The sequence below is a fragment of the Actinia tenebrosa genome, unplaced genomic scaffold (genome assembly GCF_029948245.1).
Source record: "Actinia tenebrosa isolate PJP-AT-01 unplaced genomic scaffold, QUT_ActTen_1.0 PGA_scaffold5__44_contigs__length_20552954, whole genome shotgun sequence".
NCBI lineage: Eukaryota > Metazoa > Cnidaria > Anthozoa > Actiniaria > Actiniidae > Actinia > Actinia tenebrosa.
The window spans coordinates 11,222,588-11,248,270 of NW_028292582.1; the positions used below are offsets into that span (position 1 = coordinate 11,222,588).

Sequence of the window (25,683 nt, forward strand, 5' to 3'; positions counted from 1 at the left end):
AATTTGAAATATTTTCCCTCACTCAAGGAATTCTAGCTTCAGTAATGATTCAAAGTACATTTTATTAGCAACCAAGTCAACTACAGCACCAAAGACTAATAACACTTTATATTTTTAAAGAAACGAAAAGTATACGTAAATTCAATCAAAAAATTTCTTCCCAGAAATTTTCCTATTCCAAACAAGTTGTTTAGAGAGCAATGTTAATTCGTTGATAACAGAATTTCACTTAAAAGTATGTCTGTTCTTTCTTGGAAGGAACGAAGGAGAACGAAATAATGGAATATTAATGGGTGATAAATGTGCTTATAAATAATCCTACTTTGATATATTAGAATTCTAACTTCGATCTGAGGACTGTGAGGCTAAAAATAAATCAAAACTGAATAAAATAAAAGCAAAGCAAAACAGAAAGAAAGATGAATAGAAAGACAAAAGACAAAAAGTGAAAAATGTCCTAGACAAACAAAACAAAAACAAAAAACAACAACAACAAAAAAACAACAACAAAAAACAAACAAAAAACAAACAAACAAACAAACAAAAAAACAAAACAAAAACAAACAAAAAAAACAAAAAAACAAAAAAACAAAAACAAAAACAAAAAAAAAAAACAAAAAAAAAAAAACAAAAAAAAAAAAAAAAAAAAAAAAAAAGGGAAAGAAAGAAAAATAGTTGGTGAATAAATACATTAAGAATATGGATTTTCCATTGTTCCCATTTTAGTAACAAACACTAACACGACATTCAATTTTCTATGCGTCCAGACTCCAGATTCACGGCCTCAAACGGAAGTTTAATTCTAATGAATCAATCAAAGGGGATTATTAGTTTAGTGTAATATTCTTCCATTATGCATCGTAGGCGCCATTGTAGTCTACTTGGCCACCTCCACTGCCCTCTGAAATAATAAACGGAGAAAATAACGATGAATAAAAAAATGCAAAAATGAAAGATTTTTAAAGATTTGCCGTGTTACAGAATACATGTACTCCATTTTACAGTACCGTTCATTAACCACGAATAATAGTTCATCAAGTCGAGGTTGAAGTTTCCGCGCATAGCAAAACTACAGTTTATCATGCTCGGTAACTCCAACCTCGGTTTGAAACTATTATTCTTGGTTACTGAACGAAACGGTAAAATGGAGTATCGTTACATCTAATGAACCAATCACAATGCGCGAGATTACTTCTCATCCAATCAGAATGCTTGAAACTGGTTGCGTATATCATTGACACCTGAGAAAAACCTAGATAGTAAGTGCAACCGTGGGAATGAATGAAAGAGTTTGATTGGCTGAATGTGATACTGATTGTGTTCTAGGACCTGATTGGCTAGAGTTTTCATTCTACATCGTGATTGGTTAGTTTTTTGAAAGTTTTCTCAGTTAGTGTCTTCGTATTGTAAGACCTTATTCGTTGAAGTGCGATGTTTTCCCATTACAGATAACTTGTCGTTATCTTTGTTTAAGTTGTATTCATGTCCATGCTTACATGGAAATACAAAAGAAACGCCACCAATGCCATCGTGTGCTTTCTTCTGTATTTTCATATTAGGCTGGCATTCACGATAATTTTAAGAAAAGCGGAAGATTCCCGAGTCAATATGACGCTTCCAGGACAGTTCACTTACCTTCAGGTATCCTGTAGACGAAGTTTGCGTGAGCTTTACCAACGCAGTTATTTGAGTCCTCCGCATTACATGCTTGGTAAAATGAATTAACACAACCAGAAGAAGCACCATCCCTTGCATAAACGCGAGAAGCATCCGGTGCACTAAAGCATTCACCATAATACTGAAGGCCAAAGTGTGTGTAGCCTTTCGCCTTCGCTGCCTTTGCACATCGACATGCTAAGCTATAAGAAGATAGATGATTGATATTAATTATTTAACGTAACCGGAGCTAGAACCAGGAGAATAACCCTCGAATCAAGGGAGGGACTCAACAAACTCTATTCATATGTGTCGGATCAATGTTGCGTCGCGAAATCAAATCCAAGACCCTAGGGATTCGGGCTAGTTTACTTGACGTCATCGTGAGAAAATTGATTTTCATCAATTTCCCCTGGTGCCATCATATCCGTGCGTACGACCGTAAAAAGATGTCCGTGGAAAAAAGTACAGTATGTAGACTTACTCCTTCAAGTACGATTCATAATCACTCCAGTCTATGAGTTTCCCGCTTGATTTAGGACTTTGCCTACTTCGATCTGTGAAGAGGAGTTCGTTCAAGACTTTGTTTGATCCAAGGCCGTTATCTTTGAAGCATCCAACTTTGACAAACTGGGCCTCGCAGACTCCACGCTCTACGGCTAATGGCTCCTCTAGAATAATACAAATATATATATGATATATGAATCACATGTACGATGTGGGTTGAAATGTCGATCAAAATTGCACCGGTACAGACAAAAATATGATTACATCGAGGGAGAAAAAATGGGGGGAAATGAGAAAAGAGAAGAAAGGAAAGAAAGAATGGAAAGGAACGAATGAGAAAGAAACCTATAAAAAAAATTTAAAAAGTAGAAAAATCATTTTCTCACCTGATTCAGTCAGATCTAAAAGACGTTTTTCCAGGTCGTTTTCATCTTTTCTGCCCAGCCCTCTCGCTTCCGTGGATAAGATAAGCGTCAAGGCAAATAAAACTAGCATTTGTCTCATGGTGGAGTTCTGCATCAGAATAAATAAAGATAAACGCGTATTATCCCAAAGGAAAGCTTTTATCTTTAGATTATTTCGTCGAGCATGCGCAGTAAGAAATAAGAGCTCTGGGTAAGAGATTGATGCATCCTGGTATTTTCTACTGAGCATGCGCGGCATTAATTGATCCGGAGTAGAAAAAGGAAAAAAAAAAAAAAAAAAAAAATGGCAGCCATGTTGGTCGTACTAACAAAACAGGCCTCATTTTTTTTAGCACGTGAATTTCCTTGATCTTCATTGGCTACTTTGCTATAATTGACGTACATTGGTCAGCCGAGTACAAAGTTGAAGTTCTTCACGTGCTTGCCACGTGATCCTAGCATGTGCTTTTGTTTCATTGGTTAATTCATGATGACGTAAAGCTTGTGCTTTATGCGTGTCAAAAGCGTGATAAACCGAGCAAACATGTCTTACATAGGATATTAATGAGATAGTTAAGACAGAGGTCAACAGTCCAAATGAAACTATTTACTTTTTCCTTCTACGAATTTAATTTCCTTTGACGCCAGCCTTTGTTTTTGAATTTTGTGTTTTACTTTGAAAAACGTCGTTCATTGAAACAAAGCATTCCATTTTCTTAAAAATTATAAAAATTTCAAAAACTAGCAAAATAAAACATTACAATTATGATATGAAGAGAGTTTAAGCTGTTTTAAATGGTTTTACACTTTGATTCTATTTACTTAGATTTTGGTGAGGCGTTAAATTAAAATCAAAAAAGCAGTTTAAAGGTTTGGAAATTTCAAGCAACTCTCAACTAAGGGAAATCATTGAAAGGCATAAAAAGAACTTTCTTCAAAAAAATCGTTTTTCAAAAGTTTACCAAACTAAACAAATATCGTAACCTTTACGAACTCGGGAAATTATTTCTTGGGCAAAATTCATTATGAAATAAGTTTGCATGTTTATAAGGCAGTATTATATCTATCGCTTTATATTTAAGCGTCAAAATTATTTCTGATTCACTTGTGAAATAGTTGCAAAATAAATAGAAGTTAAAAAAGATTTCTTAAGAAACTCGAGGATATCTATCCTCGTTAACGATTCTTAAACGAGAGGAACGAGAGAGATTCTTCGAGCAAGGAAAGGCATGATGTTGGAGTCTATTTCAGTTGTAATTGATAGCTTTTTCTTTATTAAAGAGTAAAGAAACTTTTTGGGACGGTTAACTTACAAATTGAACCCTAAAACAACCTCTGTGTTGATCTAAGTCAGGGCATGGCTACTTCCAGTCACAGATTGAACCCTGAAGTAACCTCTGGGCTGCAGGGCACGACTAAATCATAGATCGAGCCCTGAAAGAACCTGTTGGCTGATCTAAGTCAGGGCACGGATAACTCATAGATCGAATAGAGTTTTAGTATATAGAACTGTAGAATTTAGTGATTGTTAGACTTTTTTGTTTGTGACCGATGTTCTTGCCTGCAAAATATATTTAGTTTAAGAATCACACTAAATTAAAGAAGAAAAAGAAAAAGAAGAGGTTACCTATCAACAGTCGGCTTCTAATCCGGCGTCTCTCAAGTTTTAGTATATAGAACTGTAGATATAGAAGTCCGCTAAACTTTTTATAGATATCGCACGTAAACACCGCCTACATTAAAAGTCTGAGTCGACTCTATGGCTACCTACGGACATGACAATGACCCCAGCCGACAGCCTTTATCCCGTGCGAAACTGTCAATTTCAAATCAATTGATTTTAACGTTTTCATATGCCTTATGTCTCTGTTTTCCCATTGGTTGAAGGATACCAAGATTTCTACTTATGTCAATAGCTTAATGCTATCGAGAAAATGATCTATGATTGAATTCTATAAATTGTAATTATCTCAAGGACGATCGATATTCGTATTCAATAATCAGTGTGGTGTTGTTTTAACTCTGAACAAGTGATTTTGTCACCAATACATTTCATATCTTTTTTCAACCGTTTTATCTTTGTGCCTTGAGATCAAAGAATAGGTGATTTGGAGTACAAGTTTCGTTGTTTATTTAGTAACCATGGCATTTCATTAATGAATATGGCGGGAAAATAAACTACTTGGAGCCTGCCTAAAGTCTTGTAAGTACGGCTTTTTTCCAAAAAAAAAAAAAAAAAAATTTTGCTCATTACGACCTTTTTATCTATTTGCATTAACTTTTGCCTTGAATTTCAGCGGAACCGACTTCAAAAATATTTTTCAATTTAAGTAAACAAGAACCCTATTAAGTACAGAAAATATGCTTTGTTCAATTTTGTTGACTTAATGTAGTCCTTTTAAATTCTATCTATGAGGGAAATATCACGATAATTTGTTATCCCATACAGCTGCATGTTGTACCATAAGTAATCATTGTTTAAGTAAATGACTCTTTGACTATAAGACATCTGGTAATTTCTGTACTGAATTTTCTGGTCTAGAATGGAAGCTTTGCTAACAGCTCTGGGCTTACTTCAAAGTTTCTCAGCAAAGCAGCAATGAAACACTTGCAATATTTCTTTTAAGTTTTGCTTTAAAAACATTGGCAGTCCGAGACAAACTTGATAAATTAAGTTATGTGTATCTTCATAGAATTATTTTACGACCAAAAAATTAGTTAAGACAATTAGAACGGTTTATGGATTGTTGTTTAAGATGCTTAGCCATAACAATGGAAATCTTCTCCTAGCAACAGAATTTTCAATTCATTTTTGGATCTATTTCTTCCCAACTAGCCCATGACTTTCCATCCGATATTTTGCTTTGAAAAATTCTCTTTTTTAGCGGTTAGCAACGCCTTTGAAAAATAGATAGTGTACTGAAGAACTACCGAAAAACCTTTAATAAAGCTTTGCAAGTTTTAACTTTTTTTCCTGCATAAACTGAACGAGAGCGGAATCTTACCTTCGGGATATTTCTGCAACTAAATGTGCAAGAAGTTTTGAATATTTTTTCGTTGTTTTATAGCCCGCGCTGATTAAAGTCGACTGTACCTCGCAAAGCTGTAGCCCTGGATTTATGATCAAAGGAAAGGCAGTCTCGTTAATATTCAGGAATTTTGTATTTGACTTTAGATAGAAATTCTTGACGTTAAGTTAATGGTAAACAAACGTCAAAAAATTCCTAAGCTTCAATGGACTTTAAACATTTTTTTTCAGATGCGTTTTTAACTTCGATAAACTAAACAACGTTCAGGTCCTTTAAAAGAAACTTGAACTTCGCTATTGCATGGCTTTTTTTAAAATTTATCATCACAAGAGCCCCTGATCAGTTTTAGTACCTTTTCATGTTAATGTAGCATTGTCAATCAAATGTTTGATTGTTCTTGTGGCTGCTACGTCGGGGGATTTAGCAACTCCTACGCATGCACATGCATTTCTTGCTCACCAAGAGCTAAAATCACACAATTTCAGAGCCGTAGCAACTGGAGCGTTTTACCATCAGAACCATTTCCCCCTCGTAAAAAAGGAGAATATTTAAGAAAGTGTTTTCCATTTTCTTTAAAAACGGACCACTGTCCAAAGATCTTTTATGATGTTGAAACCACGAAATTCTTTTGATAAATAATTTCGATTACCAGCCCAAAGATGATTTTTTCAATCAATATTTATGAAATATATTATAAAGGTATTTTTCAGAAAACAACTTGAAATTAGTATTGAACGTGGTTCGTGAGCTGATTTTGGCTCTGAACATCTGCCGTCACTGCAACAATAAAAATAAAGTTTATAACGATATTAAGATAAACGATTTCAATTATAAGCAGAAAATACCTCATTATTCGGGCAGGGGGGACAAGCTACATCTAATTTCAAGTAGGTTAGCCGTGCCCTGACTTAGATCAGCCCAGAGGTTCAGTGATTTAGGATTGGATCTGTGAGTTGGCCATGCCCAGAAGCTGCTTAAGCGTTCGTTCGACCTACAAGTTGGGGTTCTGTGCCCTGCATGTTTGAATAGCTTATAGCCACTAAATCCACTACCGACACTAAGTAGTCTCGGCCCGATTTTGAAACTTTAACACACTAAAGGGCAATTATCTTACAAGATCCTGGCCGAGTTTCAGCTCCGTAGATTCACTTCGGACGAAGAAAATGGATGTGGAATTTTAAAAACCGCTTTACCAGCTTTAGACAGCACCTTCAACAGATCGATGGCTTTATTCAAAACAGGCTCTCCAAAACTCTAAAAAGATTAATCTTAAATCTTTGTTTTATATCTTTTGTTAGATGCACCAAAAATTCAAGAAAAGAAGAATAAAGACTGTTGAGTTTCGTCGCGTTTATTAAGTTCAAGTTATCACTAATTACAGTCATTCATGATATTGCTGAGTTTATTTGACTACGTGCCTCTTGTGTTTTTTCACTAATTTTTATGTTACGATACCACTTTCCTAGTTGAACCCCTACCCTACATTGGGAGGAGGAGAGGGAGGGGGAAGAATGTCTCTACTCTCCTCATTTCTCCTCCCCTCTCGAGCAGGCCAGGCACTTTTTATTGATATTATTTTATGTTATCAAAGTGTTGCTCAAGATCCTAAGAAATTTTTTTATCCGGAAATTTGTTTACTTTTTTCACACATGTAAACGCCTTTGTTTGGATAGTTACAGCGGATGTCGTTCCAGTACCCACCGTTGGCCAGGTATAAGTGAACACAATCCTCTTGTGCGTCTCCATTGTTGGGCTTGCCAGAGTGCCATCTAGTGTACTGTCCAGACATTGTAGATCCGTCCACCCAAACGAAGTTCTTGTTCACATCTGAAAATGATTTAATATGAACACTTTATTGACATGCCGACGTGTCACATGATGATCTGAGTGTGTGAGGGATTTCGGATTCACCTCGGCTTGATTTCGGAATCTCTTTATGTTGGATTCTCGTCGGTTGGATTCCGGATTCTATTCGCCTAAATTCTGGATTGTAGCTGGTTGGATTTCGAATACTCTTTGTATGGATTCCGGATTCTCTTCGGTTAGATATCGGAATCTGGCATGACTTCTTAACAGGATTCACTGCTTTGATACAGGAGGCTCGGTCGCATTCCCGTACCCAGACCCCTCTCAGCGAAAAATCAAAATTTTTAGATTATTTCGTTAGAAAGCTGAGCCTTGGGTACGATAATGCCTCAGTCGTAAAACACTAAATACCAAATTGGTAATAATAATAATAATAATAATAATAATAGTAATAGTAATAATAATAATAATAATGATAATATTAACAATAATAATAACAATAATAATAATACCTTTGTGTAAACCGATCCACATGTACACCGACTTGTAGGCATAGGATCGTGCCAAGTTAAAGACATAGATGTTCTCTCTTAAAGACTCGATCTTGACGAGGTCACTACCCATGGCCAAGCATGCTTTACGAGCGTCTTTCCATTTAGTTACAGCACTGTTAACAAACCGGTAACATGACGTCGAACTGGCGTACGTTGTCCAACCAGCTGGACAAAAATCTGATTAAAAATGTATAACTTTTTAAAAACTTTACTTATTATAGAATACTACATTTTACAGTTCCATTCAATGACCACGAATAAAAATTCCTAGCCGAAGCTGTAGTTACCGTGCATGATAAACTTTAGTTTTGCTATGCGCAGCAACTCCAGCCTCGGCTAGGAACTATCATTCGTGGTCACTGAACGGTACTGTAAAATGGAGTATTGTCAAACGGTATATTTTCTCAACCTAACTAGTTCAAACTGGTTAGAGCTGTGCTCCTGGGTCATACATGGACAGTATAGCGGCGGCCAAAGGCACCTTCACATGCTCGACTCCGTTAAGCTGCGCCAATGCTGTACTTGCGGTGGTGATTAGCCATGAGAGTTTTTTTTACTAACAAAGATCTCACAGTTTGTATCAAAAATTCTTATCACTGATTCCTCCGATTGATTCTTAATCGATCCAATCTACAAAAAGATATAGAAATATAGATAAGTTATAATGCTTGGGAACGAGGTTATTCCGGGCGATAGCCCTTGGAATTAAATTCGGAAAAATTAATTTCCGACCTCGCTGGGAAACGAACAGCGAGGTCGGAAATTAATTTTTCCGAATTTAATTCCAAGGGCTATCGCCCGGAATAACCTCGTTCCCAAGCATTATAACTTATCTATATTTCTATATCTTCATGTATTCCATAAGTTCTATGCGGTCCACATATTCTCAATCTACAAAAGCGTAGATCTCATGATCCAGTAACATTCGTTTTGACAAATGATTAAAATTAAAATAACAGATAAAATAAATAAATAAATCACTTTCTTTAAGAGGCAGTCTCTGTAAAAGCGGCCCACTGCATTTCGGGTCAGAAAATAGTTTTCCCTCAAACTTTTACCATAGAAAGGTAATTACTAGTAAGTAATGAAAATGACTTTATTTTCTCGAAATTCATCAAAATGATTTTTTTACAGCGCATAAATCCTGGACCACCTGGGCTGTTTAAGAAGATCAGATATATTAAAATAGATGCTTTTTGACAAGTTTTTAAAGTTATTTCAAGACAATAAAAGAAAAGAAATATAGTTTTGAAAAATATAATTTAGAAAAATTTGTTTACATTATCAATAAGTAATTTGCATAAACTTTAAAACAGGTCATGACCGCGTCAAACGCCATCATAACGTGTTTTTTGGAGAAGATTTTACTTCAAGGTAGTTTAAAATGGAAAATAAGATCATATTTAGTGTGTTAACACCGGATATAGTAAAATTCAAGCAAGTAATAATGGTTAGTTATAGTTTATTTCAGTACTTAATTTGCATATTTCATGAGACATTTTGGTAAAAACACGAAAAAGTAGGAGGTTGCTGTGAAGAAGATACATAAAAAGCGCAAAATTTTTTTATGAATCCACTTTTATCAAACTTTGATCAGTAGATTGAAGTAAAAAACGTAAGTAACCCGTTCTGGACTTGGGAGAAAAAAGCTTTTTAGTGAGGGGGAGTTTGTCTTGATTTCAAAAAGCCGTCAAATGGGTATGAATACTTATTTTTCTCCTTTTTTCCCTTTTGCTTTACATTCAAAATTTTGCTTATTTTTGACACGAGAATGAATGTGAAAGTCAGGAAAAATAATAGTTTGTTCAAGCTTTTAATATTTTGCGAGCAGTGACGACTTGAATATGGGCAATTTTCAATTGATAATAAATGCAAATTTAGCGATAACGGTGGTCCAGGATTTATGCGCTGTAAAAAAATCATTTTGATGAATTTCGAGAAAATAAAGTCATTTTCATTACTTACTAGTAATTACCTTTCTATGGTAAAAGTTTGAGGGAAAACTATTTTCTGACCCGAAATGCAGTGGGCCGCTTTTACAGAGACTGCCTCTTAAGTGTCTAGTCGTTTTAGCGCTTTCGCACTAATTGGGGACACTTTTCGCTCACACGCACTACCACTACATTTAATATCCTATGCACACAACGCTCAACTCAACTCAACTCAACAATGTGTGGCCCAAGCAATCATCCCCTCACCTGAACACTTGCACAACAATAGAAGATTGTCAAGCTTTTTCTCCAAGCTGCTAATCTTCCTCGTCAAGGCTGTAAATGAACATTGGTTGGATCCAAGGTCTACGTACTTTCCCTCAACAGTCATACATAATACGACCAAAACGAACAAGACTGAGAGTCTAAACATCGCGGTTTAGTCCGGTATGTGTTCTTCTCAAAATGTTGTATCAACGAAAAGGTTCACGACAAACGCGGAAAAAGACCGAAAAATTTTCGAGTTTCAACGTGAAAAATGTCAATTGTTAAAGAATTGTCACTGCGTATAGGGAATAAATGTCAAAAGCTGTCAGTTTTAAAAGTCGAGCGTAATCTTGCAATCTGATTGGCTGATAGCTATGATCAATAAAAGGACAGACCGATAGAAAGACAAATCGCAAGCGTACGCACCGAGTGCGCGCTTGAAATCGTTTTTTTAAGAACCGTTTTCCTTGTTTTTTATTTTGTTATTGTTAAAAAAATCGCTCATATTGATTGTCGTCTTGTAGATCATGGATGACGTCTTAAAATGGTCATGAAATTGAACTAAAATCGTTTAGCAATTATTTGCCGAAGGCGAAGTGAATATCGGGGAATATTTACCGAGACGCGAGTCTTCGAGCGGCGAGGTAAATATTCTCCATATCCACTGATAGGAATGGCATTTACTTTCATTTTTTCAATTTCCTCATCGGAAATTGCAGCAAATTGATTGCCGGCAGATTCCATTTTATTGCCGACTCAATATTTCGAGATTCAGAGGTGAATATCGTACAATATTCACCTCCAATTAACCAATGAGCGCGCGCGTTCTTAGGAAGTACACAAGTGGTATATGCTAAATTTAACAAATTTACGATGGTTGAGCGTGGTATGTCTTCTTATTTACCACGATATGACGTCAAAAGTTGGTCAAAATGTTATGGACTCACGAGGCGTAAGCCGAGTGGGTCCATAACTAATTTTGACCAACGTTTGGCGTCATATCGTGGTAAATAAGAGGACATACCACGCTAAACCATCGTAAATTTGTTTTTTACTACAAAACTCACAAAACTCTAGGAAATAGACTGCACGAAATCTTGCATGACGCCATTTGTTGGTATGGCCTCTTATTTACGACGTTTTTTAACCAATCAGCGCGCGAGAAAATTTACAATTGTGGTAAAAAATTATATACATAGTTTTTGCATAGAAACTGATATTCGAACTCTCTAGCTAACAAATATTTGATATGACTAATGGTTTTGTTAAAAGTTTTCTAAAATAAGTAACCATTGCGTGCTCGATCTAGGGCTTGAGATAAAGGAAAAACGCGCGCGTGATTCAAATTTTTAGAACCAGTTTTTAACGGTTTGACCTTGTCCATCTGGACAATTACAAGATCAAATGTAAATAAACGTATCTGATTAAGCGAACGGTTGAAGTCGAAAACAATAAGCTCTAATTTCTGACTTCAGACAGGGTTTGCTTGGCTGCCTGTGAAGACTAAACTAATAGGAACCCTTTAAAGATATAAATTTGCACAGCTTATCAGGCTTGAAAGACCTTGGAAGGCAATTTATAGCTACGATTTAAATCTAGAGGTATCTGCATAAGGTTCGAGCTTGACCGACCTAAGAGCTAAGATTCATTCTACCGAAGAAGATGGCGTCACGGAAATCAGTAAGTTTCATATTTACGTTGAAAAACCTTAGCTAAGTCAATGATAATTGAGAATTTTACTTTGTAATTTAGCTGCTCATTTTATGCATGACTTTGCGTAATTCTAGATGCATTGTTATCACGACCAAAAATAAAACCCAGAATGAGGAATGCATGGAAATGAGGAATGGGGAATGAGGTATAAATCAGCAGTTATTATCTAAAACACTCGGACAGTTTCTGTTTCCATGTCTAAGTTATCCTCAAGGCATTTCGTTTATTCGTGTTTAGATTTTATTTTCTCCTGAGTACGAAGGCCCCACTTAAGATCAGCTTGCACTAGGCCAGAAATAAAAAGACAGCCCCGTCTAAGCAAAGCGAAAACTAAATACTTTCGTTGCGATTTGATCGATCATTAATTACTGAATTAATTTGGTCACACGAATTGGTTGATTATAATTTATAAACCTCTGGTTCAAAAGTTAAAACAAACTTCTGCCAAAAATTATAAGCAAGTAAATATTAATGAACGCTTTATTTTCAACTAAACATTTCTTTTGTCTTTTGATTGTTTGTTTTTGTTTCCTTGCCTACCTTGCTCTCGTTGGTTTCTTTTGTCTTATTCTATCATATATACACTCCTTTCTACCACTTCTTTCTCTTTTACTCCGACGAAGGACTAGCGTCCGAAACGTCAGTAAGTTTTTTCATCTTTTCACGGTGTATAATTTACCTTTTCATCATTACTGTTTCATTAGAAACACCGACGCAGCTCACACTAGTTTTTAGCTAGCTATATCTTTTTAAATATTAACAAGTTAACCGCCGTCAGCTTTGAATGACATAAGAGAAACAATAACACCAACCATGTGTTCTTTCAGTTTTTATCGTACCAATATCTTCGCATTGTTGTCTGTACTATAGGCTTTTTGTTTTTCTTTTCAACGTCTTTTTGCGATTCTTGGAAGTTAGCCATAAGTTGTGATTACCTGTTCATTTTACACGTGGTTTGTTTTAATACTGAGCAGCAGAACTAGCATTCAGCCGGTTCTCAGTCACACATAAATGAACTAGTAGTAAAAAAGATATCTTGTGGCTTTTTCCGATATAGTGCAAGTTATAATTTTCCGCTTGTCAAAGAAAAACTTGAAACTCTTTACCAAAGTTAACAGAGTAAACAGAGTATGGAGTCGTCAAACACAGGAAAATATGAAGTTTTTGATGGACGTCAATCTAAAGCGTGCATACGACATTGAAAATGAACACTGCATCCATCAGCTTTTGATCCACTGACCCTACTAAAAAATGTGGCTAATTTGTAACGCAACTCGATCTTTTTTCAGTGTTTAGTTCGAAAATCATCAAAATGGTGGTTAAAAATGAAGAAAAAATATAAATAAGGAAAATACTTTACTGGTTGACCTCACTGTTGATCTCTGGGTTGAGCCATGCTCCAGTTACAAGGTGACGATGACATATATAACATATACAGACATATATGTTACAATGGGTTACAGTCGAAATTTATTTTATGGGTTGCCTGTGGTGAGCGTTTGCAGTCAAAGGACCTCACTAACGTGACTTGATTGGTTCGCTATGAAAATTTACACCAACCAATCATGTTACATGGTTACGGTACGCTCATACCATATGATATAGATGACCATACGAAATCTAACCAATCGGCGGCCAACACATAACTATCAAAACTGTCATTATTTTTTTCATTTTAGATAGAGTTAAAAAATGTAGATTCGGCGCGGCAAAGCAACGAGGACCTTGAAGGCGCGGGAAAACCTTCCAAGCTCGATGGCAAGAGACCTTTAAGGGAAAGACTAAAATTCTTCATCACGGAGTACTCATTTCAAGTCAAGGCAGTCATTATAGCAAATGTATTACTGATCATAAGTATCGCAGGTATTAATTATTTTAGCATCATTACCTTTCTGTGTTCTACTCGTAGAGATTTTATATATGAGTAATCCCTAATAGAACCCTTGCATGTGACGTCAAAGCTGCTCAATCTGGGGAAAAACACAAAAGAATTACAATCTCCTGAGAATTGGAACCTATTGTTTTGTCCCCACGGTTGAGCTGCATTCCGACGTGCTGCAAGAGGTCTATACGTTTTGACCGCCATTTTGGATGACACGAGAAGAGAAATTCTTCATCCAACATGAAGGCCATGACGTCATCGCAATGCTAAGTTTTTCTCCCTCCGAAAAACCTAATGCTCTAAATGCTATTTCAATCTGTGACTCGACTTTAGCCCAGAGGTTGTTTCAGGCTCCCGGGTTCAGTCTACGGTATCGATAAATTTGAATAATGGATTAATCACTCATATCGTTATCATTCTAACCAGAACTGTTCTTTTCGTAGCCATTTGTGTTAGTGGTTTGGATAAAGCCCTACCTCTGTTCATCATAGCAATGGTCCTGTGGTTCTTTCTCGTTTACATGTTCGTTCGCGATTTCTGTGGTGAAAGGATCTACATCTCTTGTTGTCTGCCAGTTCTCGTCGTAGTCAACAGAAACTGGAAAATCATAAGATGGTCAGTCAGATAAGAGTAATACTTTATTGCTTATTCTAATAGAGGCTTTGCACCATTACGGAACGGCGCCCATGATACAGCTTGGACTGCCTGTGGTTAGATGGCGGAAAAATAAAATCCTTTTGCTCTCGGGAATTGAATTCTTTCTCATGTAAAACGATTTTATTCTTCCTGCCATCTAACATCTTGTATTTGGGTTATCATGGGCCATATTCCGAGAAGGGGGGAGGATGTTTTGGAGGCCCTTTATTGTGTATGGAGGAGCTGGGGAGTTGTCCCCTCCCTCCCCTCCCCCCTTCCCCCACCTTTCTCCATCAATGTTGAATCCTGTATACGCATTTGTTGCTAATGAGTGTGTTGCTTGTGGCAACTATGGTATATCTCTTGTTAATGCACATATTATCCTTCTAGGGTGGTGTTAGTTATCGCACTGGCGCTCTTTGCTGTATGGTTGTGGTACGATACTTCGAGAAACCCAAGAAAACTCATCTCCCTTGGAGGCATGGCTGTCTTCCTAGGAACCAGTTATCTGTTCTCCGCTAATCGAAGAAAGGTAGCATTTTCGTGATTTGTCTTGGGGGAGGGGACAGGAATGGGCGGGGAATGGGCGTGGAGGGAACGGGAGGGGAAGAGGTGAAAGAGATATATTGAGATTTATTATCGCTAGTTCTTCGAGCGAATGAGTCATAGGACAAAGTCCCCTTCGCCCAGATGTTGCTAACCAATGAATGCACAAATCTTTGAATTACGCTGCCACAGATTTTCTTCTTTGAGGTAATACAGATACGATTATCAGTCGACTTTTCCCAGCTCTGATTGGTCAAAGTTAATGAATCTAATAATGATTATAATATGTACGACTGTCAATCAAATAAGTTGCCCTGCATCTGATTGATCAAAGTTAATGGCGACACGTCGTTGCAATTGATTGGCTGAATCTAATAATAATTATAATATATACGACTGTCAATCAAATAAGTTGCCCTGCATCTGATTGGTCAACGTTAACAATAGCGCATTGGCTGAATCTATTAATGGCTACATTTTTCACTACCAATACCAGGTTCGTTGGCGGCCGGTGATATGGGGTATCGCCCTACAAGTGATCTTTGCCTTCGTTATTTTACGCACCACACACGGATATTCAACGTTCAAGTTCATCGGAGATCAAGTCACTGTCTTCCTGGATTATACCAACCAAGGCTCGAAATTTGTGTTTGGTGAAGATTACGAAAAACATACGATTGCGTTTAAGGTAAGCGCCATCAGAATCGAAGTAACTCGATCACAAGAAAGAACAACAAACTCAACTCTTGTGCTTGAAAATATCACTGAGGCCTAACATCTACTTTTTATTTGAAAAAAGATCTTCTACGTTTCTGCGTCTCCAAGCAATTTTATGACCAGTTTAAATTTGGTGCCCGATTTTTACAGGTTCGTAGATCAACCTGCGCAAAACGACCTACAATATAAAAAATAGGACAGTTTGTGCCCGACTAATATAGATCAACCTGTGTAAACCGGCCTAAATTCTTATTTACTGGGAGATAAAATCTCTAAATGAAAAAACATTACATAGTTGTTTCTGTCCTCCAATATGGCTACAAATTTAGTTAAAATTAAAAACGAAAGTTCCTACGAATACTTTTTGGTTTGTTTTTCAGATCCTTCCCGTCATCATCTTCTTCAGTTCGGTTATTTCTGTTCTCTACTACCTGGGTATCATGCCTTTAATGATATCCAAGATAGCTTGGCTCATGCAAATCACTATGGGAACGTCTGGTGTTGAGTCTCTAACAGCTGCTGGAAACATCTTCGTTGGTCAGGTCAGTTCAGTCTCTCTCTACCTTTCTCTACCACAGAAATCCTGGAGGATAACTTTTTTGACATCATTTTTATCAGACAGAAGCCCCACTGATGATACGACCGTTCCTGGCTCATCTAACTGATTCCGAACTCCACGCGGTCATGACAAGCGGCCTGGCTACCGTGGCAGGTGGTGTATTAGCGATTTACATATCGTTTGGTGTCCAGGCCTCTCATCTGATCACGGCCTCGGTTATGTCGGCACCAGCGGCACTCGCTGTTTCAAAGCTGTTTTACCCCGAGACTGATACACCAGAGACAGCAACACAAGATGGGATCCATGTGGAAAATGAGTAAGTACTGCCTGGTGCTAGATCTATTGGTGTCTTCGATGGCTACCATTACAACGGTTTTCTTATGAGTGGGAAACGATACGGACAATTCGTAGCCGTATCGTATCTTTTCGCAGCCTTATTCTGCGCGTTGTGATTGGATGAATTACTGGAAGACAATGGGAAGCCATTTCAATGTTATGGCATGTAGTAAAGCGTACGTGCTGTAGCTCCCACTCATACAAAAACCGCCCTATAAAGTAGTTTTCTTTAAAAAAGTAGGTTATGAACGGTACAACACGCGATGACATCCCTTGAACCAATCACAGCGCACGATATCACTTTTTATCCAATCAAAATGTTTTGGCATGTTCTTGGCTAAATTCGTCTGGATTTCTTGCCCACAGACCAGGAAACATAAGTAGGAACGAAATAAGTCTTTGCACTGTAGCTGGGAAGATTGCGCAATATTACGCAATACTGATACCAACGGTATGCGTTTTCTTGATATGGTGCACAATTTCTCAACATCTTTTTTTCTCGTTTGACAGAGGAGAGAAGAATGTCATCGAGGCTGCTGCCAAAGGAGCTTCCACGGCTGTCAGTCTTGTCGCTAACGTCGGCGCCATGCTCATAACATTCTTTGCTTACATTGCATTCTTCAATGGAGTCCTCTCCTGGCTTGGTGGGCTGTTTGGATATCCTGAATTAAGTTTTGAGGTACGCTGTCAGATCCTGATGCACTCTCGTACCCAGAGCCTGCGTTTCCTCTGACCTGCGGCGAAGAACGAGAGCACTGGCATAATTCAGTTTTGAAGACCAGGATTTCTTGGACTTCCGATATAAGAGCATGATTTTCCGATTGATTATATTTCACTTCCGGAAAATTGCGCATGCGCCAAAAATGGATTATGCCAGACCTCTGGTTCTTCGCCGCAGGCCAGAAGAAACGCAGGTTCTGGGTAAGAGATTGAGTCCGATGCTCAACCAACTGGGTGGCCGTATTATTTTTTATGTTATAATGCTAATATTTTTTCTCTCAGAATATCTGTTCTTATATCTTTGTACCTGTGGCGTTTCTGATGGGTGTCGAACCGCAAGATTGTCGAGCTGTTTCTAAATTTCTTGGAATCAAAGTGTTTCTTAACGAGTTGGTTGGATACGTAGAAATGGCACCTTACATCAAGAACAGAGGTTCCCCAAATGGTGGCCCTAGTATATCGGTAATTATACAAATAGTTTCAGCCATTCATAAACCAGAAAAAAGGTAGTATATCGGTAATAATACAAATAGTTTCAGCCAATCATAAACCAGAAAAAAGGTAGTATATCGGTAATAATACAAGTAGTTTCAGCCAATCATAAACCAGATAAAAAGGTAGTATATCGGTAATTATACAAATAGTTTCAGCCAATCATAAACCAGAAAAAATGGTTTACTATTGGACGTAAGATGGCGTAATTTGTCTTGATTGGTTGTTATTTAAATGGACCTCTTGCAACAACAGGTCACGTGATCCTACCCCCCGTAAAAAACAATGCTATTGGACAAATCAACAAAGCAAGCAAAAAAACCTATTGTTAAAATGGTAGCCACATAAACATCACGATGCTGTAATAGAGCATGTGGGAAATATTACTGCATGGTCAGGGTGCAATATTGATAATGTTCGTTTAAAAACCAATCACAGGCAGCGCAGACGCTAATCGTCCAATCAGAATGACTGCAGCTGTTACCGACATGCTCACGGCACTCCGCACCACTCATAATCGTAGATTGTGGAGATTTAGTATGTTTTGTGCCTACGTCCAATCGCGTATGAAAAATATGTACTTGTGAGATGGGAGGGAGAGGCTACAGCTCTGTCCTATGACAGCAAAGTTTCTCCATCAACAAACCAACATAATCAGAAACACTAGTAAGACTCTAGGATACCTTTCAGTGCAAAAACCTTCAGTTACTAATCTATATTTTGTATATGGGTTCGTATACCCAAGATAGACCACAATTCCTTTTGCTAGTGTTTCACAAGATGCATCATTTTTGTCATACAGGCACATTCGGAGGTTATCGCTACCTACGCCTTGTGTGGCTTCAGCAACTTTTTAGGCCTGGGAGTTCTTCTTGGTGGACTGGGTCCGATGGCACCAACTAGAAAGAGGGATATGGCGAAGATAGCAATAAGGACCCTAGTGGCAGCTAACATTGCTTGCTTTATGACAGCTTCTATTGCCGGTAACCCTGTGTTTTCTCACTTTTTTTCCCCTTCCCTTTAGCTTTCTTTGTAGCTGTCCTCTCCCTCTGATTTTAAGTATCATGTTGTCGATTGTTCCTTTGGCGGGCTACCTGTGGTGGGTAGCTAAGGGGAGGACTGTAAACATATCCCCTTTACCACACAGGGATCCCAAAGAGAAGTCTACAGAGGTGCTACCTTCTTTCTTACTTTCTTCTCTTCTAAGGAAGGAGGGAGGGAGAACTGAATATCTTAGACAAAACAAAGCAAGAGTATTTTTTTCTAACAATTTGTAAATGAATTTTCAGGGTTTTTATATGATGATTCTATGGACAAAACCGCACCATTCAGCAATGGAACATTGGCAAACTCTACATCATCATAGGGCTTTGAAACTTGAATCGACTTGGAACAACAGAAGGGGAGAAGAAATAGTCTTATGAAATAAAGAATTATACAAAGGCATCATTAAACAAAGAAGGGTGTTGTATAGAGGGGTATTATGATGACCATTTGATGACTGCAGAGCACCCAAGAGGGCCATGATTTGAAAACATAAGACTAGTATACAAAATGGCATAGCCCCCTAACCCCTCCCCCTCAGCGGTCCCTCACATCATTTTTCCTGCCCCATGACTTAGCTGCTATAAGACCCCTATAGAGCGTTTTCACTCACATGAGAAGGCAGCCATACACAATAGAAACTTTCTGCACAGTATTTGCATAAAAATAGAGTTCAATTCCTGGATGATAGAAAATGTATTGTTTTGGTACCCCATAATGGCCGCTGTGACGTCACGTGAAAACGCTCTATATTAACTGCATTAAAGATGATTATAAGGCATATTGATGCTTGGTACCTGTTGTAACGAAGCCTTCATGTCCTCTCTGAATATGTTTGTGGCTTTATAGTGATATTACGATGAGTATAGGAAGTATATTCCCGACTAGCTGCTGTAAATACCTGAAAGAAAGAGGATGGACTTGGAGGAGATGAAAATATTGTGATCATCTGATTAATAACGACTGCAAAGAGTTACAACCTAGAAAAAAATTAAAGAGAAATATTTTTGTAGTTTTTAATCTTTAATCTAAATAAAATTTATAAGTAAATAGTCAAGTTTACATGCTATATGTATTTCAATTTGTTATTCCCTTAAGCATTTTTTTTTTCTATGGGTGACGACAACCTAAAAAAAAAAACAAAGAGAAATATTTTTGTAGTTTTTTAATCTTTAATCTAAATAAAATTTATAAGTAAATAGTCAAGTTTACATGCTACATGTTTTTCAATTTGTTATTTCCTTTAGCATTATTTTTTTCTTTACAGGTGACGAGTTAGACACCTGAATGACAGTCAACCTATTGTAATTTACTTGGGGCACATAAAAATTTGTTTAGCATTTCAGAAATCATGTCATTCTCTAGAGAACAGGTTTCTTTTTTTAACCTCATCTATACAGTATTAATGGATCTTAAGGGGACTGACATGTGACCCTGAAATAAAAAATAATGGATTTGGTGTGTAATTATTCATACCGGAATTTAGCAATCTAAGCACTCCTGACATCAAATGCAATACAACTGTCCTTCACTCTAACATTAATGGCAATCTCATCATCTTTTTTTACATGCAAAGGTTCTGCCAACAAAAAGACGGCCTGTCTCCAATGCGATTCTTCATGCCCCCTACCGTACGTTAGCACTGAATCAGTTTTAGTCAATCCAATCCTGAACCAATAAGGTATTGCATGTATTGTACCTTCTCTTAGCATCTTGACTTTCTTTTCTTTCTTCACTACAAGCAATTCCAATAACTCTTCGTCATGTGAGATATCTCTCATAAAATCCATGTCAAAAAGTTCCAACTCTTCACTGAGAGCAGTAAACTCTAATGTACTCAGGTCTATATTGACTTGTGTCGACACTTGAAACTCATTCATAAATCGCCCAATCTCTAGACCTAATGTATTTTCATTGTTGACAACTTTGCTTAAAGCCATGAGCGCCTGGGACTCAATACACATAGAAAGGGCTTGGAATTCTCTTGGGATGACAAGGCCTGAATCCTGCTTTAGTAAACACCCTTGTGAGAATACTATATCTTCAATAGCTTGTTGTTTTAAGGCACCTGATGGCTCAACTAGGTCAGTGATAAAGATGTCCCAAGTTCTTCCATCAAGAGCAATATCTTCAAGCTTGGCTGGCCCATAATGAATCCTGTTTGGGATCTCGTTTGATTTTCTGATTTCTTCCAGCACATTGATACTTATTCCTGGGTTGGTTATGAGAACATGACTTGCACCTTCTTGAACTGCAAGTACTGAGCAAAGTGGTAACCCATTCATATTGTCAAGCACTTTGATTCCACACACACCTCCATCAGCCTGTGCCTCAGACAAAATTAATTCTTTGAATGAGTTTAGAACTGCACTTTGAAGGGAAGAGCTGTAGAATGTGTCGTTTGCTCTGCAAAGGTAGGAAGGAGGAAGAACCGCTAAGGATTCTGCCTTTAATGGCGACTTTTTACAATTATTTTTTACTTCTTTGGCCAGTGCTGGGAAGGCTGTAACATGTTGATCTTGATTGACATTTTCCTGACATCCATACGGAGCGGTTGGCACAAGTAGCTCCCTTCCAATGTTCTTCTTTGGACTTGCATCACGGCATTGAATCTGCAGGTACTCTTGGCTTCTTACTCCTGTTATCGTAAGAGAATCTCCCTCATTTACATTTATCAGTATCTCATTGTCCACTTCATGAGAACGTTTATTAACCAAATGGTGAGGATGGACAGGAAATATTGCTTGCTCCCAGCATAAAGAATCATCACTCGGACCAGTACTAATGCATACATTTTCATCTAGATGAAGGTCAAACCAAACCGCTATAGCATCAACATTACCAGAGCATTTGACGGAGACTTCTAAGGTTAGCTCTCTCTTGGCATCCAAGCTGCTGGTATCACAGAAATTGTACTCTGTTATGACAAATGTGTCAGTGAGAGGGTTGTATCCAGAGGGAAGAGTGTTTAGAGATTCTGTTGTATACGGCTCCACTGGATCCTCAATCACAAGATCTGAGTTGTTATTTTGAGGTTCGAGTTGATCTCCTCCAATAATATGAACCTTTGATAGATTAACACCAGAGATCAATGTTCTACATCTACTCTGCTTACGAATATCCCTTGCTGTAATAACCATCCCGTATAGCACAGCTCCAGATGGAATAACTCTCGACGCAGGCTGACTTGACTTCATAGAGTCTTTAAGAGGTACCAACAAGTTCCCCCAAGCATGCGAAATGGTTTTAAGGATTCCTTCGCCAAGTAAACCACAGTCCATGGTTTCAGTAACAACCAGAGTCACGTGACTAGGCAAATCCTTCCCGACCGACATCTCTGTGGATTTCTTGTTTATAAGATGGATAGAATCTAACATCTGATTGGCTCGCAGCACATTGATTGAAACTTCATACATTGTTTTTGATAACTCACATGCATAAACCTTCTTTGCCCCTTCTTGTACGGCGAACATACTTAGAATCCCCGTTCCGCTTCCAATATCTAAAACTGTGTCATATCCTCGTGCGATAGCTCTTTTTATTGCTTCTTTGTAAGCTAGGTTGCGTTTTCGATCATTAAGCATCCTAAAGTGCCATCGCTCGACCAGAGAATTAGAAACATTTTCTAAATTCTCCCTCGCTTGGAGATTTGACGGGTTGAGTCGTAAAGCCTTACGAAAAAAAGAAGCTGACTCGTCGCTGAATCCCAGGCGAAAAAGCACGCCACCAACATTGTTCAAAAGAGTCTCATTATCGGGATACAAAACTGCTGCTTCTTGAAAGCAGTTCAACATCTTTTTATAATCCCCGTGTTGTTCTAAAACCTCGGTCCATTTGCACAAAGCAGCCATAAAATCCGACTCAAACTCTTTCTTCCTTGCCGGCTGCATGTTTCCAAGGCAGACGAAATATGCCAATGCTTCGGCGTATTTTTCAAGAACAATGCATTCTCGAGCTACAGAAAGGTACTTTGAAACCTCGTCTTCCTCTTTCTCATTCATAATTGGTAAATTTTGCCTTAAAAATGTGGAAAATCATAGACGAAAACTAGTGAAGTTCTCTGAAGATCTTGAAGGTGTTGGCCGCCATCTTTGATGCAGATATGAAACAGCTGTATTATTGTTCAGCGGTCACGTTGAGTCACCATGGCAACAGTAGAGTATAAACAGTTTACACTTGATTCAATACTTTTTCCACGCGTTGGGATCCTCAAGAATTTTGAAAAAAATAACCCTTTAAAACCTATTTTAAAATGTTCGGGAACTCAAATCCTATTATGCATATTCCAGACTTTGTGGAGAGGAAAGGATCGCTGTTTTTGCGCTCGGATCACATGGACTACAGCCGTCCTACTCTTGTCTCAAATTGGTAACTTTTGAATATGTTTTGTTTACATATTACTAACCAACTCCAATGAAAGGAAAAATCTTTATTTTTAAACCAAATGACTATTTTTTCTGTACAGATTAATAACAACCTCAAATGCCTAAAACCGACTGAAAATTGCTTGGAAATTTCATATAAGATTTTAAGTAAATTGCTCAGATTGTTTCTAGCGTTCTTTTTCAGTTTGCACACACTCACTGCTTGCAGAAAGGTATATTTTTAATGAAAAATAATTTTCGTTACGACTACTCAGGCATCAAGCAAGAGAAGCAGAGCCCAAGGATTATGAATTAAAGAACTACGAGCCAGAAAAACGGAATCTCCACAACTCGACTTATAATCGAATCCTGGACATAACAGATGGGGTAAGCGATAGTTTCAATATTCAGTTATCAGTTTAAACTTATATATCTTATTATTAGTAAGTTTTTTCATCTTTTCACGGTGTAAAATTTACCTTTTTATCATTACTGTTTAATTATAGAAACACCGACGCAGCTCACACTAGTTTTTAGCGAGTTATATCTTCCTATATTATTATAGATTATTTTAAAATAAAATATTTTTTTCTCAGTCCTTGCCAAGCACCACCAGTCATGATCAGATGGAACAATCCGTTCTTTTGAAGAAGGATTTTGAGTCTCGAGAAACAAGACGTCCAATGATGGATATTTCTACTCTTAATGATATTGATTTCTCTACTAAGAGGTAACCAAAGAACCTTTTACGAAGTGTCTCTAGTTTGTTTGGGGGTAGAAATGCCTGCATTTCAAATCTTCTCATTCTCTTAAGAATTATACCTTTGTTTGGGACAGAAATGTCTATATTTCAGACCATATCATTTCCTTTAGTATTATTTTATTGTTTGGTCTAAAAATGTCTCAATCTCAGACCACAAGTGAATGGCTTGTTAATATTGTATTTTTTTGGGCAGTAAATGTATCCCAACTTCAGATGTTATTGCCTAGAGTATTATTTTTCCTGATTTCTTCCTAATCGACAGAGACACTGGGGCACCTGATCGTGGATTTGGCAGTGTTTTACCAAGACACAATGCTGAACATGGAAAGAGGTAACTTAATTGAACTTAATCACTTGTCAAAGTTGCCCCTTTTGTACTATTGGGAAGCAGGGGTGTATCCCATTTTCAGAATGTCTGTAAGTCATTTTGACTATATTATTTGACTACTTACATATATATACACTTCATTTAAACATGGAATCTCATTCATACAACTGATACTTTTCCAGAGAGCAGTGATAATATTATAACATAAATTCTATGCAAAAACTATATAATAATGCACACAGCAAATTTATTAATAAGATACTTCAATTAAAAAAACCCCTTACCACTGTGGTCTATGGTCAGATGTGGTCACTGAATAGTCCCCCCTCTCTCCCTTCCCTCCATCCACCACTCCACTACTGATATCTTAAATGTTTTTATTATCATTAATACAGATATTTGGATACAACATATGTTGTGGATTACGTTGCTCCCTATCCTTATGAAAAGGCTAAGGTAATGGTAACCATTTCACTTATTCTTTCAGCTTCATCCTTCTTCAGCATTCTTTTTAATGGCAAACTTTATTTACAACAGTACTCCTTTATTCTTTAATTCCTTTGTATTGCCAATAGAGGTTTTGCACCATCACATGCCCATACATACAGCTTGTGCTGCCTATGGATGGTTAACTATAAAATTCCTTTGCACTTTGGAATTGAATTCTTTCTCTTGTAAAACGATTGTACCGTTCCTGCAATCTAACATGGCTGCCATCAGTTGATGGTGCAAAACCTTTATTTTGTGAAGCACTGGTGGCATATTGGTGAAATGGCACACCTATCATCAATAAGATGTGGCAATGTATGTTAGTAGAGTTGTTTGTTGCTTTCTCTCCTGTGCTTCAAAGGTATTTTCCAGGTTTTCCTCCTTCTATAAAATCCAACTAATAAATTCCTGATTTGAATCTTGGTGTAAGAAGAGCCACTCTATGGATTGAAACCACTGTTAATTCCTTTTAATCTTAATTGTATTTAATACAGACACCTCCTCCAGAACCTGACATGTCACCATTATGGAAGAAATGTCATTCACAATTCACTGACGTAGATGACTACCGTCACCATGGTAACAATACATGGCACAATGAGACAGGAATGTATTCAAACACGGACCTTAAGAGAAGTTGTATTAAACCAACTGATACCATACCCGAGAGGCTTTCATGAGAATGGTGTTTGGGCGTGGAATTATGCGAAGCAAAGGAATTTTATTTTATTAATAAATTATGTTGTCATTAATTAGGTGTAATAAAAGATAATACTGAATTTACTCATTTAATATATCAGTAATGTTCATCATTACTGTTTCATTAGAAACACCGACGCAGCTCACACTAGTTTTTAGCTAGTTATATCATTTAATATATGATTTTTGTATTTTGTTTTTTTGTGTGTGTGGAATTGACCATGTTTTGTGGAGGGAGGAA

At 37.3% G+C, this 25,683-nt stretch overlaps 5 protein-coding genes across 8 annotated transcripts; 2 read left to right on the forward strand and 3 right to left on the reverse strand.

The window, feature by feature from the left end:
- Positions 1-651: 651 nt before the first annotated feature.
- LOC116305274 (uncharacterized) lies at positions 652-14,332 on the reverse strand. Of its 3 annotated transcripts, none has more exons than XM_089038460.1 (5): positions 14,226-14,332; positions 2,550-2,676; positions 2,141-2,327; positions 1,636-1,859; positions 652-901 (listed from the first exon to the last, which is right to left on the reverse strand). In XM_089038460.1, exons 2-5 carry the CDS (start codon positions 2,665-2,667, stop codon positions 852-854), a joined length of 579 nt encoding a protein of 192 aa, XP_088894586.1. In that variant the 5' UTR covers positions 2,668-2,676; positions 14,226-14,332; the 3' UTR covers positions 652-851. The 3 variants fall into 3 exon arrangements, with proteins under 3 accessions (XP_088894586.1, XP_031571013.1, XP_031571015.1); XM_031715153.2 differs by lacking the exon at positions 14,226-14,332 and adding an exon at positions 5,573-5,695; XM_031715155.2 differs by lacking the exon at positions 14,226-14,332 and adding an exon at positions 4,195-4,278.
- LOC116305273 (C-type lectin lectoxin-Lei1) lies at positions 6,932-10,423 on the reverse strand. Its single transcript, XM_031715152.2, has 3 exons — positions 10,155-10,423; positions 7,915-8,133; positions 6,932-7,423 (listed from the first exon to the last, which is right to left on the reverse strand). Exons 1-3 carry the CDS (start codon positions 10,318-10,320, stop codon positions 7,215-7,217), a joined length of 594 nt encoding a protein of 197 aa, XP_031571012.1. The 5' UTR covers positions 10,321-10,423; the 3' UTR covers positions 6,932-7,214.
- LOC116305267 (solute carrier family 28 member 3) lies at positions 11,579-20,000 on the forward strand. Of its 2 annotated transcripts, none has more exons than XM_089038457.1 (11): positions 11,579-11,834; positions 13,547-13,730; positions 14,193-14,364; positions 14,776-14,917; positions 15,428-15,619; positions 16,029-16,190; positions 16,267-16,523; positions 17,054-17,222; positions 17,546-17,725; positions 18,558-18,738; positions 19,045-20,000. In XM_089038457.1, the coding sequence occupies exons 1-11, from the start codon at positions 11,817-11,819 to the stop codon at positions 19,119-19,121; spliced, it is 1,734 nt and encodes a 577-aa protein (XP_088894583.1). In that variant the 5' UTR covers positions 11,579-11,816; the 3' UTR covers positions 19,122-20,000. The 2 variants fall into 2 exon arrangements, with proteins under 2 accessions (XP_088894583.1, XP_088894585.1); XM_089038459.1 differs by lacking the exon at positions 11,579-11,834 and adding an exon at positions 11,963-12,012.
- LOC116305266 (protein arginine N-methyltransferase 9-like) lies at positions 19,623-22,800 on the reverse strand. The gene is made up of 2 exons (XM_031715140.2): positions 20,499-22,800; positions 19,623-19,700 (listed from the first exon to the last, which is right to left on the reverse strand). Exons 1-2 carry the CDS (start codon positions 22,798-22,800, stop codon positions 19,684-19,686), a joined length of 2,319 nt encoding a protein of 772 aa, XP_031571000.2. The 3' UTR covers positions 19,623-19,683.
- Positions 22,801-22,974: 174 nt separating this feature from the next.
- On the forward strand, positions 22,975-25,522 carry LOC148906537 (cilia- and flagella-associated protein 95-like). The gene is made up of 6 exons (XM_089037948.1): positions 22,975-23,167; positions 23,439-23,550; positions 23,760-23,893; positions 24,189-24,257; positions 24,650-24,710; positions 25,238-25,522. Exons 1-6 carry the CDS (start codon positions 23,052-23,054, stop codon positions 25,421-25,423), a joined length of 678 nt encoding a protein of 225 aa, XP_088894074.1. The 5' UTR covers positions 22,975-23,051; the 3' UTR covers positions 25,424-25,522.
- The last annotated feature ends 161 nt before the right edge of the window (positions 25,523-25,683 follow it).

What these genes read in the sequence shown, in the direction of transcription:
- LOC116305274 (XM_089038460.1), bottom strand. Translation starts at nt 2,667, where the DNA reads ATGAGACAAATGCTAGTTTTATTTGCCTTGACGCTTATCTTATCCACG. An exon ending in TTTAGATCTGACTGAATCAG is followed by an intron (nt 2,328 to 2,549) that starts GTGAGAAAATGA and finishes GTATTATTCTAG; the next exon opens with AGGAGCCATTAGCCGTAGAG. An exon ending in TATGAATCGTACTTGAAGGA is followed by an intron (nt 1,860 to 2,140) that starts GTAAGTCTACAT and finishes ATCTTCTTATAG; the next exon opens with CTTAGCATGTCGATGTGCAA.
- LOC116305273 (XM_031715152.2), bottom strand. Translation starts at nt 10,320, where the DNA reads ATGTTTAGACTCTCAGTCTTGTTCGTTTTGGTCGTATTATGTATGACT. An exon ending in ATTGTTGTGCAAGTGTTCAG is followed by an intron (nt 8,134 to 10,154) that starts GTGAGGGGATGA and finishes ATTTTTAATCAG; the next exon opens with ATTTTTGTCCAGCTGGTTGG. An exon ending in GTGGATCGGTTTACACAAAG is followed by an intron (nt 7,424 to 7,914) that starts GTATTATTATTA and finishes AATCATTTTCAG; the next exon opens with ATGTGAACAAGAACTTCGTT.
- LOC116305267 (XM_089038457.1), top strand. An exon ending in TCTCCGCTAATCGAAGAAAG is followed by an intron (nt 14,918 to 15,427) that starts GTAGCATTTTCG and finishes TACCAATACCAG; the next exon opens with GTTCGTTGGCGGCCGGTGAT. An exon ending in AACATACGATTGCGTTTAAG is followed by an intron (nt 15,620 to 16,028) that starts GTAAGCGCCATC and finishes TTTGTTTTTCAG; the next exon opens with ATCCTTCCCGTCATCATCTT.
- LOC116305266 (XM_031715140.2), bottom strand. Translation starts at nt 22,800, where the DNA reads ATGAATGAGAAAGAGGAAGACGAGGTTTCAAAGTACCTTTCTGTAGCT.
- LOC148906537 (XM_089037948.1), top strand. Translation starts at nt 23,052, where the DNA reads ATGTTCGGGAACTCAAATCCTATTATGCATATTCCAGACTTTGTGGAG. An exon ending in CCTACTCTTGTCTCAAATTG is followed by an intron (nt 23,168 to 23,438) that starts GTAACTTTTGAA and finishes ACGACTACTCAG; the next exon opens with GCATCAAGCAAGAGAAGCAG. An exon ending in ATCCTTATGAAAAGGCTAAG is followed by an intron (nt 24,711 to 25,237) that starts GTAATGGTAACC and finishes TATTTAATACAG; the next exon opens with ACACCTCCTCCAGAACCTGA.